The sequence below is a fragment of the Bos indicus genome, chromosome 19 (assembly GCF_029378745.1).
Source record: "Bos indicus isolate NIAB-ARS_2022 breed Sahiwal x Tharparkar chromosome 19, NIAB-ARS_B.indTharparkar_mat_pri_1.0, whole genome shotgun sequence".
In the NCBI taxonomy this organism is placed as follows: domain Eukaryota; kingdom Metazoa; phylum Chordata; class Mammalia; order Artiodactyla; family Bovidae; genus Bos; species Bos indicus.
Genome location: NC_091778.1, coordinates 32,398,253 through 32,413,430, shown reverse-complemented (window position 1 = coordinate 32,413,430; position 15,178 = coordinate 32,398,253). Strand labels below are relative to the sequence as shown.

Here is a 15,178-nt window from a genome sequence, read left to right as displayed (position 1 = left end):
TGTCCAAGGGTTCTAACTCATGTAGAAATATCATAAGAAGGGTGGGGATGGAAAAAGAGAGAAAATTTCTCTTACTCCCTGACTACTCCCCTTCAATGACTTTAAGTGGAAAGATAACACATGATGAAAATAGTAGTTTGTGCAACTTCCCTGGGTGGGCCAGTGGCTAAGACTCCATGCTCCCAGTGTGGGGGGCCTGGGCTTGATCCCCGGTCAGGGAACTAGATCTCACATGTCACAACAAAAAAGATCCCTTGTGCCGCAACGAAGATGAAAAATCCTGTGTGCAACTAAGGCCCAGTGAGCCAAATAAATAAACAAACACTAAAAAACAAACAATTCCCCCCACCCCCCCACACACAAAAGATAGTAGTTCAAATCAGCAGTCCATTTAGCAGTGGCAGCAGTAATAGAAACAGTCAACTTGTGTTTGGCTTCAGAATGGCCCAGGAAGTCAGAGTAAGGACTGCAATCTCTCATCCCTGTTTTGTAGAGGAGGTCATCACAAGGTCCAGGCTGGCCCCAGTTCTCTAGAGATTGAGCTAAGACTGAAGGTCCAGCCTTCAGATGCTCAGAGTCCCAGCAGAGGGGGTGGCAAAATGGATTTTCCTCCAGGGAGGTTGTCAGATGTGTGTTGTTTCGGGAACATGTTAAGACCTGCTGGGCTGGTGGGTGAGGTGGGGCTGATGACGTAGAAATCAGCCGTGTCCCTTTTTCTGCACATGTGTGCTAAGGACAGCTCCATCCTTCACAACATCTTTTACTTGAGTTTTTGAGATCTGAGGGAATGAACGTGACACCCTGACCGTGAGAATAAAGGAGGCAGGGGATCACGACAGTCTTGTTGCCATTGTCTCAGAGAAGGCGTGGGAGGACTGTGGAGCCCTGCTGTCGTGGTCATAAATCAGCATGTCCTTTCCACTCTGACACTGTGAGTGCATGCTCAGTCACTCAGTCATGTCTGACTCTTTGTGACCCCATAGACTGTAGCTCGCCAGGCTCTTCTGTCCATGGGATTCTCCAGGCAAGAATACTGGAGTGGGTTGCCAAGCCCTCCTCCAGGGGACCTTCCGGACCCAGGGATCGAACACACGTCTATTACATCTCCTGTGTTGCAGGCAAATTCTTTACCACTAGTGCCACCTGGGAAGCTCAGCATGCAACAACTAATATGCAGGGCAGCCAAATTAATAAATAGGTATTTTTCAAAAATCAATGAGATAGCTTTCTTAAAATAAAAAAGCATTGAGGTTGACATATGTTATATGTTATTCACAAGGTTCCTGACACACAAGTGTCCAATCATTTCTAGCTGTTGTTATTATTATTGGTTTTGGTAGGAGTGTCTGCCTGTCTCAAGTTTACCATGATCAAAAATTTTAAAAAGACCACCCAAGAGGCAGTTGATCCTGTGGTTAGCTGTGCAAAAGTCAGCACAACTCTGGAGCCAGAAACATCAAGAGGTTCATTCTGGGAAAGCGAAGCAGACCTTCTCCAGAGCACAAGGGACATCGCAGGAAAGGCTGTGCGCTCCCCCCTCTCTTGCCTGGTTCAGGCCAGGCTCAGTGAAGAGGGACAGAGGTCACCTTATCTGGCTGCCGCAGGAACAAGCAGAGTCTATCAGCTCCGTGTTGTGACCCAGGGCCCCTGCTCCAATCTCCCGGGGCTCGCTGGGAGCTGCTGGAGTGTAGGGCGCTGGCTATTGTCCCTGGAGACACGTCGGGCCATGTGATGACAAGGACCCGCTTCGGGAAGTCCTGACATCACCCCGCAGCTATGCCCATAGGGCTGACTCCGGGCCTGGCCTCTTGGGGATCTCAGTCTGGCCCCTTGGCGCACCCCCACTCCTCTTTCTCTCTCTCGGAAGTGATTAGATGAATGAGTCAGTTGGACTTTCCTCTGTATAAACATTTAAAATTCCGAGATTACAGTAAGATAGTAAGGGTCCTGGTTACCTTGCCTCTGGATCCACACCACGGACTGGAGTGCAGGGGGTGGAACACGAGAACAAACTTCACTCGCTTATCTGTATGCAAGCCTGAGCGGTGCATGTATGAAGGCTATTTTAATTCTCGGTCAGCCCTTCTCCTAACATCCTCCTGGAAGAGGCGGAAGCCAAATCCACTTCCTGAGGGAGGAGGTGGTCGGGTGCCAGGAGCTAGTTTAAATGCAGCTTCCGCCTAAAGAGGTTCCTATACACTGAGGATACTACAGTCTGGAGGAGACTGATTGAACTGTCCAACAAAGGCCGTGGAGCCCACGGCTCTTGAAGGGGATCAGATGGCTTCAGGAAGAGAATAGGTGGACATGGGACTTTGGAGAAACAAGCATTCCTTTATCTCAAATTCCTGGCACTTTAGAAATTGACTTTATTAGGGGAGAATATATATACATGAAAATAAAAGTGTTAGTTGCTCAGTTGTGTCTGACTCTTTGTGACCCCATGGACTGTAGTCCATCAGGCTCCTCTATCCATGGGATTCTTCAGGCAAGAATACTGGAGTGAGTTGCCATGCCCTTCTCCAGGGAATCTTCTTGACCCAGGGACTTCTCTGGTGACCCAGATGGTAAAGAATCTGCCTGCAATGTGGGAGACTCAGGTTCCATCCCTACATCAGGAAGATTCTTGCCTAGGAACACCCATGGAGAGAGGATCCTGGCAGCCGACAGTGCATGGGGTTGCAAGGAGTAGGACGTGGCTGAGCGACTAACACGGTCCTTTCTATGTGCTGTGCTGTGCCTAGTCACTCAGTTGTGTCTGACTGTTTACATACATACATATTACAGTGTACATATTCATTTATGTACATGTATTGCTGAATCTCTTTGCTGTCTACCTGAAACTATTATAACATTGTTAATTGGCTATATTCCAATACAAAATAAAAAGTTTAAAAAGAAAAAAAAAGGAAACTGACTTTAAGTCTCTAGACAGACCCTGATGCTAAGGACTACAGGAGTTGGGAAAAACAGTTACGCTGCATCAGCACTTGTTCTCTATTGACCATTGAAACCAATTCTCCAGGAACAAAGAAGATTGTTAGGTGGGTAAAGATACATTAGCGTCATCTTAGAGCACCTGAACTTTCCTCCTTGACATCCCCGACCCCCAAAGCTACTGGCTTCCTGGTTCTCTTTTCCCACCACCTTTTTTAGAATCTTCCTCAGAAAAGTATTTATCACATGTTTCTTTCCCTCAAGGATCATTTGCACTTTGGAAATCCTTTCTCATTATGGAATGATAGATTCTGGTCATGAGAAAGTTATGCCAAAGCAAATGACCCCGCCATCTGGTTTAGGGGCCATGGTTGGTGTCTATTTGCCTTGAAAATGGATGATTAGAGAGTGTTGAGACTTCTAGAAGTCTGAAGGATGGCTGGATTCCTAGTAAACAAGAATTTTTGTTTTGTTTTATTATAAAGTCTTAGCCTTGTGGTTATAAGTGAGCTGAGACTATTGTAGGGTCTTTTAGAAAAAGGTACATGACACTTGTAAATGGATGATTTCTGGGCCATCCCCCAGGGACAGAAATGTTGCTTCCTGTGTTGAAAGGTTACAGTGATAGAAAGAATGACTTTATCTTTGAAAATGGGGCTGTATATTCTGAATCAGGCTTCACTGGCGGCTCCAATCATGAAAGAATCCACCTGCAATACAGGAGACCCAGGTTCAATCCCTGGGTCAGGAAGATCCCCTGGAGAAAAGAATGGCTACCCACTCCAGTATTCATGCCTGGAGAATCCCATGGACAGAGGAGCCTGGTGGGCTACAGTTCATGTATGGGGTCGCAAAGAGTCAGGCACAACTGACAGAGTGACTTTCACTTTCTTTTCATTCTGAATTGAGGGTTCACTTTTTTTAAAAGGAGCTGAAAAAACAAATTCAGGCATTCAGGTGGGAAGCCTGGCTCAATCCAAGGAAAAGAGGAGGACACTTTAGGGTGGAGGAGCTTGCCCCCTGGAGCAGGACACCAGGACCCTTTTATTGTCTAAATAGCTGGGAAAGCCAGCCGGGGTTCTCCTTTCCTCAAGCAGAAGCCAGGCCTCTGGACAATGACAGCTTCCTTGGTAGCTAAGGGATGCTCCTGGCAGTGAAGGAGATACTCGGATGACCAAAGAGAGGATTAACCAGCTCGGAGGAGAGCTCTCCAAACTGAGAGTGTGAAGTGCCGATGACCACACACAAGCAGAACAAAGCCAGGCTCAACTCCAGTGCACATCTTCTGGTCTCGCACGGTATCCCTCCCTTATGGCATTTGTTACATTCAGTGTTCTGGCCTGAGAGAGAGAGAGGCTGTTGGTGGTTTTCTAAGTAGGAGAAACAGGAAAACAGGTGTAGGCTGTGAGATGTAGCCACGAGGAAACCCCGAGTCAGTAAAATCAGAAAACCTGGTATTTACCATAGCTAGGACATGGAAGCAACCTAGATGTCCATCAGCAGATGAATGGATAAAGAAGTTGTAGTGCGTATATACATGGAATATTACTCAGCCATACAAAAGGAACACATTTGAGTCAGTTCTAATGAGGTAGATGAACCTAGAACCAATTGCATAGAGTGAAGCAAGTCAGAAAGAGAAAAATTGCATATATGTGGATCGAGAAGGATGGTACGGATGAACTCATCTGCAGGGCAGCAAAGGAGGCATAGACACAGAAAACAGACTTGTGGACACAGTGGGGAAGGAGAGGGAGGGGCGAATTGATAGAGCAGCATGGAAACATACACATTACCATATGCAAAATAGACAGCCAGGGAGCCCAGAGCTGGTGCTCTGTGACAACCTAGAGGGGTGGGATAGGGAAGGAGGTGGGAGGAGGGTTCAAGGATCGGGGGACATAGGTATACCTTTGGCTGATTCATGTTGATGCATGGCAGACAACAACACAGTATTGTAAAGCAATTATCCTCCAACTAAAAATAAATGAAAACCAAAACAAAAAAGAACCTAAAACACAAGCCCCCTTTTCTTTCACATCATATCACGGTAGCCCACACAAGCCTAAGTTTCCTCCAGCTGGAATCTGTAAACTTCTACCTGACTCAGAAAATAAACCTGCAGGCTGGAAGAGTGAAGGTTGGCTGGCACCCTGAAGGAGAGGAAGGTGCAGGGGGAAAGATTTGCTACAGTCACTCAGCTGAGGGCAAGGGTGGGGACATCTGCCAAGGAGAAGAAAAACCCCACAGTGGGGGCTGGTTCTCTGTCAACAGCCTCCTTGCGAGATGTTCTAGTTTATTTCATCTTCGTGTTGAAGAAAAATTGGTCTTGAATAAAACCTGGGCGGGGGGATGGGGAGGAAGACAGTGAGAGTTTCGCTCTGGAATTGGCAGAAACACAGACGCACAGCTGCGGAGGGAGCTGGAAAATGTAAACACATCTGGAAAGGCGCGTGGACCAAGGACGGAATATACACAGAGGCCAGGAGAACAATACACAGAAAACCACCACCCTGAGTTGCTGCTTTGCTGAGGGTGGAAGATGAGATCCAGAGAAGTGACAGCCAGGAGAGGGGTGGGGACCATCAGTGCCATTGGAAGGGTTACTCAGAGGGCTATTTCTACAGCTGGTCTCTGAGAAGCTTCCTCTGTCCCTATGACATGTCATAAGATAGATGACATGTCATAAGATGCCACTCATTTGAAAAGACCCTGATGCTGGGAAAGATTGAAGGCAGGAGGAGAAGGGGATGACAGAGGATGAGATGGTTGGATGGCATCACCAACTCAATGGACATGAGTTTGAGCAAGCTCCAGGAGTTGGTGATGGACAGGGAAGCCTGGTGTGCTGCAGTCCATGGGGTTGCAAAGAGTTGGACGTGACTGAGAGACTGAACTGAAGATGCCACTGCCTTGCTGGTAGAAACTCACGCACGTTGAAAGATTGCTGCTAAACAGGCTGACGCATGGGGGTTCCCTGGATGAGGTCAACCTCTGCCGACCTTTTCTCTAGCTTTTCCTTCTCTTTATTCTTCACAGATCCCTACCTCTGTTTATACATTATTCTCTTTGTTCTTTATACTTCCTTCCTTCCCCCCAACCACCCTCTACTGGGCACTCTGTACCCTGCACAACTTCTATTTTCACACCATTTATCACTTTTTATTAGGATATATAATTATTCACGGGTTTTGCTGATCATCTGTGTCTCCTGTGCTAGAATATAAGCTCTGCTAGAGCAGACGTTTTTGTAGGTTTTGTTCATTAATATGTCACAAATGCTTGAACAGTGCCTGACACACAGAAGATGCTCCATAAACATTAAATGAAGAAATGAATACGTGAAAGGGATCTCTTAGCAAGTCCATCAGTTTAAGTTTCCTTAGTCTTCTAAGTCTGTAGCTCTAGACCAAGACTTTCTTCTGCAGTCTAGTTTGGTTGAAAGCCCTGCTTACTGAACCCCTGCCCCTGGAGTTCCTGTGGACCCCTCAGCTCCAACATGAAACAGGAATTCATCATCTCTCCCCTGATCTGCCCCTCTGCTCACAGTCCCCATCTTGATACATGGCTGCCATTTAACTAGCTGACCAGCAGGGGAACCAAGGTTGGTCATCAGTGACTCTTCCATTTATCCACACTGACACATTCTACCAGTATCTAACAATGCATATCAAGTACTTCTCAGATGCTCTTTTTTTTTTTTTCTGTGCCCACAGCATGGCTGTTGTTCAGGCTCTTGACCAAAAGCTACTCATTAAAATTTATACCCCCCTCCCCCTTCCACAGTACAGAGATATTCCTGTGAAATTGCTGTTCCTTCCTTTCCTCTTCTCTGGCTAGATTTGGAGGATGATAAGGCTGCAGGGCACAGGTTGGCAAATTTATGGCTGGTGAGCCTGCTGTCTGTTTTTGTAAATAAAGTTTTATTGGAACACAGCCATGCCCATTTGTTTATGTATTGCCTGTGGTTCCTTTTCCACTACGATGGCTGAGCTGAGTTGTTGTGACAGCTCGGAGAGCTTGCTTACTCTCTAGCTCTTTAAGTTTGCCGCCTTTGTGCTAGGGGATGATGGAGCAGCAAGACCAAAGGAGTCTGTGTGCCTGAAACGTTTGCCATAGAAGAAAACCCTCTCTGGACCATTTATAAATAAGAAATAAATGTCTGTCAAGCAGCTGAAACTTTGTGGTTTGGTTAGCAGCTTCTGTTATCCCAACTAATAACAAAAGAGATGTAAAATTTGCAAATAAAATATTAGCAATTTCTAGGGGGGAAATATCCATGTAGGATTTATTTCCAGAAATACAAGGATGATTAAGAAAGGCAGTAGTATCACATTCCTAGAAGAGAGAAAGAAACTCAAATGGTCATCTTTTCATGAACGTGGAAAGCATTTTAAAAACTAAACATCCATCTTGCAAGCTACTCTTAATAATGGAATAGAACAAACACTTCCTTAGAATATCTGTTTATAGCAAAAGTCAGTATCATATTTAGAGGTGAATGACTAGAGAAATTCCCAAGGAAGACTGAATCAAACAAAAGTGTTATCACCAACATCACAAATAAAACTGGACTAACTTTTTGGCCAATCCAATATATAACATTATAATACTATTTTTGAACCACTGGCAATATAGCAATAATAATAATTTTCTTCTATGTAATATATCAATAATTATTAAATTATACAATAAAGCTGTATAATGTAAAGATATAAATTATATGTGTTTTATATAATTCATACATATTTTATAGGTTAGATACACACCTGTATATTTTATGTATAATAAAATATATATATTATTAGACTTATATAATATAGTCTATTGTTATCATTTATTTATCATTTACAAATACAAACAGGTAACTTATAAATAAAATACACAAAATTATATATAATTTGTGCTATGAATATACTGCATGTAACTTAAAATGATATTTTGCAATTTACTAATAATTCCATGATGTTTCTTTTCAACAACCAGCCAGTGTTTCCAGACAGAAAGGAGGAACAAACCAGAAGGCACATCTTCATTATTTGCAGATGATGTGATTATATATCCAAACAATTTAAGATAAAAATGAGAAACCACTGGAACTATTAAGAAAATCTTCAAAGTACCCCAGTTACAGAATAAACGTGCAAAATTAATAGGTTTCCCATACGCAAGCAATAACTGAGATGAATTTATTTTTGAAAACCTTACCAAGGGGAATTTTTAAAAAAGGCTCGTGTAGGTGAAAAGAGATACTATCTTTTTGCCACAGAAGAATTCATATAATTTAAACATATGAATTCACCGTGACTTAACCCATAAATTCACTGCAATCCCGAACAACATTCTAACAGGATCGAAGTTGGCATGTTACAAACTGATCCTAAATTTCACCAACCAGAAACTTAACAGAATAGCCAAGAAACATGAGAAAAATCAGGCCAATGTAAAAAAAAACTTGTGAAGACAGAGATCAAGACACATTATAACACAAACCACTAAAACTGTGGAAAAAAGAAAACTAAACCTTGTCTCTTAAACCACGCACTCTCATATATAAAAGTGTAAATACTTTTATATTTCAGCATAAAGACTGAAATATAAAAATGAAGTATAAACATGTTAGAAAATAGAATAGGTGAATAACTCCATTCTTGAGGTAAGAAGTGTTTTCAGTAAGCAGTAACATCCAAAAACTCAAAGAAAAAGATTAAGAGATTGAACTATACAGAAATTAAAAACTGCTACAGGTAAAATACACTACACAGAAAATCAAAAGACAAAGGACAGAAATAAAACAAACAAAAAGGTAAAGGACATGTTGACAAAAGGATGTGTAATATTTGTAACAGATAGAGGATCAGCTTTTTAAAGATATATTTTGTGTATATATATTTTTTTTGGGGGGGGGGGTGGAGGGGGCTTCCCTGGTAGCGCAGACAGTAAAGAATCTGTTTGCAATGTAGGAGACCTGGGTTCAATCTGTGGGCTGGGAAGATTCCCCTGGAGAAGGAAATGGCTATCCACTCCAGTATTCTTGTCTGGACAGTTCTCTAGACAGAGGAGCCTGGCGGGCTACAGTCCATGGGGCGGCAAAGAGTCAGACACAACTGAGTGACTAACACTTTTCAACCCACAGAGCCCAAACTGGGCTTAGCGCCCAGTTCTTCCCACTCAGGTCCAGTGCTCTTTCTGTTCTGCCAGTCTCCACCCCTTTAAAAGAGGGAACCAAGGAGCACCATGACTCCAGAGTGATGGATCCCCATGGGGGAGATGTTCTGACCTGCTTGACCAGAACCACCCTGGTCTATGTCAACCTGACGTTGGAGGCAGGTGGCTGGGAATTTCTTCCTTGTTCCTGGGATTTCTGGAAACATTTTGGGACAGTAACCCCTGGATAGACTCTTGTTTAGTGACACACCTTCACCCCCAGGACCCCAGCACTTCAGAGCCACGGCTGCCCTCAGATCCCAGCACGGAGGAAGCCTGCCATTGGAGCTAATTACCTTTAATGGCCTCTTTCACAGCAGAGTCCACAGGGAGTATGTTCTTCTCCACCAGCTCCAGCGGCCCCGGCCGGAGAGCAATCTTTTCGTTGAGGTCATCTGCGAGACGGGCTCTTTTCAGCTTCATCTGGGCAGTTGGAACCGATCTCTCTGCAGTGGAAGCTGAGGGGTTAAAATCAAGAGGATTGGCTCTAGAATTTAATATCATTTTTGTGGTTTTATTTTTATTCTGTTTCTTGCTTCTGTAACCCAAACACTCTGACACATTGTATGCAGCCATCCTAATAATTTTTTGATGCAATCATCCTCCTTTCACATGGATTAGCAGCAAAGACTAGACAGTTCCAAATATAGGCAAATTGAAGAGCATAGAAGTGTTAGACAAACTGGCTTTGTGAGGATTTCGGGAGAAAAATGTGCGATTTGTCGATTCTGTAAGCAAACAGTCCACAGGGCCTGCCTCGTTTACTGACTTTAAACGACAGCATTCACATGCCCATCCAGTCTGTATGCGCTTCCCTGGTGGCTCAGCTGGTAAAGAATCTGCCTGAAATGCCAGAGACCTGGGTACTACCTGGCCCATGATGAGCTGGCAGTAAATATTATCTATTGTTATAATTGGGGCTTCCCTAGTGGCTCAGCGGTAAAAAAATTTGCCTGCAATAAAGGAGATGCAGGAGATGCAGGTTTGATCCCTGGGTTGGGAAGCCCCTGGAGAAGGAAATGGCAACCCATTCCAGTATTCTTGCCTGGAAAATCCCGTGGATAGACAGCCTGGCGGGCTACAGTCCTTGGGGTTGCAAAAGAGTCAGACACAACTGAAGGGACCTAACAATCCGATTCAATTGTAATAATTGCGATAGCATGACTTCTTAAGGGTTTCAGACCTGTTGAGGTTGTGATACTAACTGATTCAAATGTCCTGATCTGGTTGTAAAAGAGAAACAATTTTGGAGGGAAATGGTTATTTAATTAAACAGGGATTTAAAAAAAGAATATACCCAACAGGCAGCTCAGCTTCTCATCACTGGGAGGGTGAGAACGATCACTGACAAGCTCTAAATCACTCTTTATTCCTCTCTGGGCGGGGCCCTGACTTATTTCTGTGCAAGAACATGGAAGAGAGTCTTGAAAGCCAGTTGTTGCAATAAGGCAGAACCGGAAGTTAGGGTTCCATGAGAGTTTGCCGCTTTCTGCTCAACTCTGAAAATTTAGAAGGTGAGATCTTTCCAGACCTCATAGTACCACTGTTCTATTCATGTGTGTGTGTGCTCGGTTGCTCAGTTGCATCCGATTCTCGGGGCTCATAGCCTGATATTTTAATTCAAGATGGTAATGATGCAACAGATAACATTCCTTTTTTGATTATGTATTCTTATACATATATATTGCTGGAAGTGTAGAAAATGTTAAAAAAATTATGCAAAAGAAATGAAAGCATTGGGAAACCTCCTCCACTTAGAATCTACTGTTTTTAATAATTGGGTGTATTTCTTAATTACTTACACAGTATTTATTGTTAGGTCTTTGTCTTTTCATCATAGAATCTGACTATAAATACAATTTATGTATATACTTTGCTTTCCTGAATTCGACTGTGAATATAGTTTTGTTTTCTGGTCTCCTCAGTAAACATCATTTGGTAAGCCTTGCATGCTCAGCTGCTTCAGTCGTGTCCAACTCTTTTGTGACCCCATGGACTGTAGCCCGCCAGGCTCCTCTGTCCAGGGGATTCTCCAGGCACGAATACTGGAGTGGGTTGCCATGCCCTCCTCCAGGGGATCTTCCCAACCCAGGGATCGAACCTGAGACTCCTGCTTTGCAGGCAGATTCTTTACTGCTGAGCCCCGGGGAAACTCTTTCAAAACTAAACATTTATTACTGGTATGAAGGATGGACATTTTAAAGGAAGTTGATATATGTTGGCCATGCCCTGTGTGCGCAGAGAAAGCTGAGCAGTGGTGCAGCTCAGATTGGACCCCAAGTGTGGTACCTTCTGGGGCCACCATATGGCTTCTCGATTTGACCATCAACATGGCCTCGAATGACTAGGTGACAGCTCAAAAACCACTTCAGAATGGAAGTGGCTCCTTTCTAAGCGGACTCAGCCACTGTGCAGAGACAAAGAACCTTGAGCAATGGTCCGTGTTCCCTCTCACCGACGGTACTGCTTTAATGATCTCGAGCAGCCCTACCTTGGAGTATGTGCATTTTCACCACGGCTGCACGGTCGGACCTGCTTCTTGCCTTGCGCTTCAGGGTGTCTTCAGCCTGTTGGACACGAACATGGAATCAATTCTACTCTCAGTATCATACAGCCGAATCATCTAATTTTAACTTTAAAAGAAACCCCTTTTCTCTCAAAAGGAAAAAAGCATTACTTTCTTACAAATGAAACATGCAAATAACCCTGTTCTACATTCTGATGAAGGAGGACTCATCTAGTAAAACCTCTCTAGTAATTTCAGGATGGAGAAATAAGATAAAGAGGTCAAAAGCTTTGGTCCATCTCAGCGCTCCAAACTTAAAGGGCAGACAGGTACAATCCCATGGATGGAGGAGCCTGGTAGGCTATAGTCCATGGGGTAGCTAAGAGTCGGACACGACTGAGTGACTTCATTTTCACTCTTCACTTTCATGCTTTGGAGAAGGAAATGGCAACCCACTCCAGTGTTCTTGCCTGGAGAATCCCAGGGACGGAGAAGCCTGGTTGGGCTGCTGTCTGTGGGGTCATACAGAGTCGGACACGACTGAAGCGACTTAGCAGTAGCAGCAGCAGCAAAGTTTTTTTGATGATGGAGTTGTCTGCACAGACGGTGTGGGCTGTGGCAGAGCCATAACCGAACTTCAGGGCCCTCATTTCTGGGTTCTGATCTCAGTGTATTGGCCCCCAGAAGAGGGGTCTGGGGCTCACTCCAGTTCTGATGAAAGGCAGTTATTCTCCAGGCAGCAGGAAGCACAGCCTCCCATGAGCAGCCCTAGGGAGTCCTGGAGCTCCGCCCCTCTTCCCTGCTCCCCTACCCTCTCGCTAGCCACTAGGATTCTCTAGCAGTGGCCTCCCAGGAGAAGGAACTTGCTGGCCTTCCTTCTAGGTGCGCTGCTGATGCTCCCTAATTAGCACTTACGGTATCTATAAATTCAATTGCAGAGGCTTGCTCTGAAGGTAGAGAATACATGCTAATTTCCCCCCTCAAATGCTAAAAGAAAGAGAAATAAACAGAATTCCTTCAGCCTTCCATTGTTGTTTAGTCACTCAGTCGTGTCCAACTTATTCGACCCCACGGACTGTAGCCCGCCAGGCTCCTCTGACCATGGGATTCTCCAGGCAAGAATGCTGGAGTGGGTTGCCTTTTCCTTCTCCAGGGGATCTTCCCAACCCAAGGATTGAGCCTGCATCTCCTGCATTGGCAGGCGGATTCTTTGTCACTGAGCCACCAGGGAAACCTCTTCGCCTTTAAATAGCCTCAAATAAGCCAAGTATCCGCAGGCCTTATCCTACCACTGAATTGGATTTAAAATCATCTGTTCATCACTGAGAAACACCTGTTATGAAAGAGAGGCCAGCTTGCCAACCCACTTCATCTACCTCATTTCATGTCTCTGAAAACTCCTTGTAGGGATGCCCCTGCCGACATCAGAAAGACTGGGGACATCTTTTTTTTTAAAGCTCACCAATAGCACTTTCAAAGCCAACATCATTGATCCTATTTCCACAGTTTTCAGAGCCTAGGAGGAAGATGCCACACAGTGTGGGGGGAGGGGACCAGCCAATTGTAGGAGAAATTTGCCCAAACTTAGTACCTGGAGATCCATAGCCTGGAGTCTGAGATCAGAAAGATGGGAGGTTTGCAGAAAGTTACCTTGTCACTATCCAAACGTTTTCTTTGTTCATGGAATTCAGGTGGGCTTTTCAGGGCTGAAACAGAAAGATACAGACGTGAGCAGGGGGCCTTGGGGCCCGGAGCGGCGCGGCGGCGTTTGCCGGTGTGCTTGCTGAGCTGTGCACGGGGGCGGCGGGGAGGTGATCGCCTTCTTCAGGCCACAAGCAGTTGAAGAAGAAAGGCCTGGAGGTCACCAGCTTCCCCGAGGCCGGAGGACACAGAGAAAGGTGGACGTCAGCCTCAAACAGGAGGAGCAGCAGGGGCAGAATACGCAATAGGAAAAGGAGTGGCAGAGACGGGGCATTCCAAGATTCCGAAGAGGGGCAGGCCCAGGGGTGGGGACAGGTGATGCTCTAGTTTTAGGGAGATGGGGAGACTGGGGTGACCACCACTCTCTTTGACTTTGCCCTGCCCTTGAGTGCAGAAGTCTGGGTGGAGGTCAAGGTCAGTGGAAGGGCTGTGATCCATGTTGTGGGAGGTGACTTGTCCTTTTGGGTCAGGGAGGTGGCTGGTCGGGCAAGAACATGCAACAAAAGGGTGTTGAGAGAGAAGCACGGAATGAGACTTTGAGGGCTGGAAGGGACCTTGGAGATGGTAAAATAATGGGGAAACTTAAGGCCCCTGGAATGGGATTGACTCGCCCAGGGTCACACAGGTAGGGCTAGGAGCCAAGGTCCTCTGACCATCTAACTTCTCTTCAGCTGTGATGCTCAAAACACTGATGACCGGGAGACACGGGCACTGGGCCCTCACAGTCCACAGCAGCCAGGAACGACCTGGACCGGACGCCAGCCTCCTTCTCTCCACGACCCCACTGCTTTTCCTCCTACCAGCTCCCAGCAATGCCTCATGGGGATGAACTTTTGGCTTTGCTTTTGCAAAAATCTGCCTTTTCGTTGCCTTTCCTGATCCCCTGGAACAATCACAACCCAGAGCCATAAACAGTAACTTTTCATCAGAAGTGATGAGGTTGATCAGCGGTTGCAGAATTGCGTCGAATATTCTCTTGGACTGGAGGTCTGAACAAGTGGGTGGATCACGTGATCCAGAATTCTAATATTACTTCAACAGATGTCAACTCACAAGCTGCAGGCAAGGAAACAGTCTTCTAAACTTTGACTGGCATAAACAAACAAACAAAAAATTGGATATCTAACCAGATGGACACTTGTGTGTGAATGTGTGAGCATGTGCATGCGTGTGAATGTGTGTGTCTCATTCAGCCTCAAAACCATGCCTCATGTGAGCCCAGCTCTTGGACGGGCTTGTTGGAGAGAAGGGAGACTCCACTCTGGGTCCTGGCAGCTGGTCAAGCCCATTATCCTTGGATATTGCTTGGGGAGCTTGAGGAGCTACTGAGGCATCTCTCTCTAGACTTTCCTGTCTCACCCAAACTACTGCAGAGTTGACCAAAGGAACAGGCAGACTGGTCCCAGCTGGCTGCCTTGTGCCAAGGAGACTGGACAAGTCCTTTTCTCCTCAATTTGACCAGAGACTAAGGGGCTTCCTTTTTATAGGAGAAAAAAAAATAAATTGTTGCTTGACCACCACATCTCCCATCGATCTAACACCTCCAGTTTCTCTTTGCTGCTTTTCACTCTTAAAAGGAACCTCTCTGCCAACTCTGCCCTTTTCAATGGCCTCTTTCCCCTCCCCTGTCCCCTGACTCAGTGGCTCTGGAAAAATGTGACGGTCTGCTGCATTGCTCATACAGTTTCTCTGACTTGGGTCTGACCCCCATCCTGAGTCAGGAGGCTTGTCTTTATTTGCCTTTGATCACAGCTGCAATTTACACTGATGGAGTTCTGAAACCATCTGCTATTTCCCCAGGCAACCAGATCCTACAAATCTGCTTGA

The 15,178-nt window shown here is 45.3% G+C and overlaps 1 protein-coding gene across 3 annotated transcripts in view; it reads right to left on the bottom strand.

The window, feature by feature from the left end:
• MYOCD (myocardin) overlaps positions 1–15,178 on the bottom strand; it is a 91,109-nt gene that overhangs the window by 37,069 nt on the left and 38,862 nt on the right. For all 3 annotated transcript variants that reach the window (XM_070773121.1, XM_070773122.1, XM_070773120.1), the window contains 3 exons: positions 13,301–13,356; positions 11,636–11,711; positions 9,441–9,602 (listed from right to left, as the gene is read on the bottom strand). In XM_070773121.1, the coding sequence (XP_070629222.1) occupies positions 9,441–9,602; positions 11,636–11,711; positions 13,301–13,356 (294 nt within the window). The remainder of the gene's footprint in view (positions 1–9,440; positions 9,603–11,635; positions 11,712–13,300; positions 13,357–15,178) is intronic.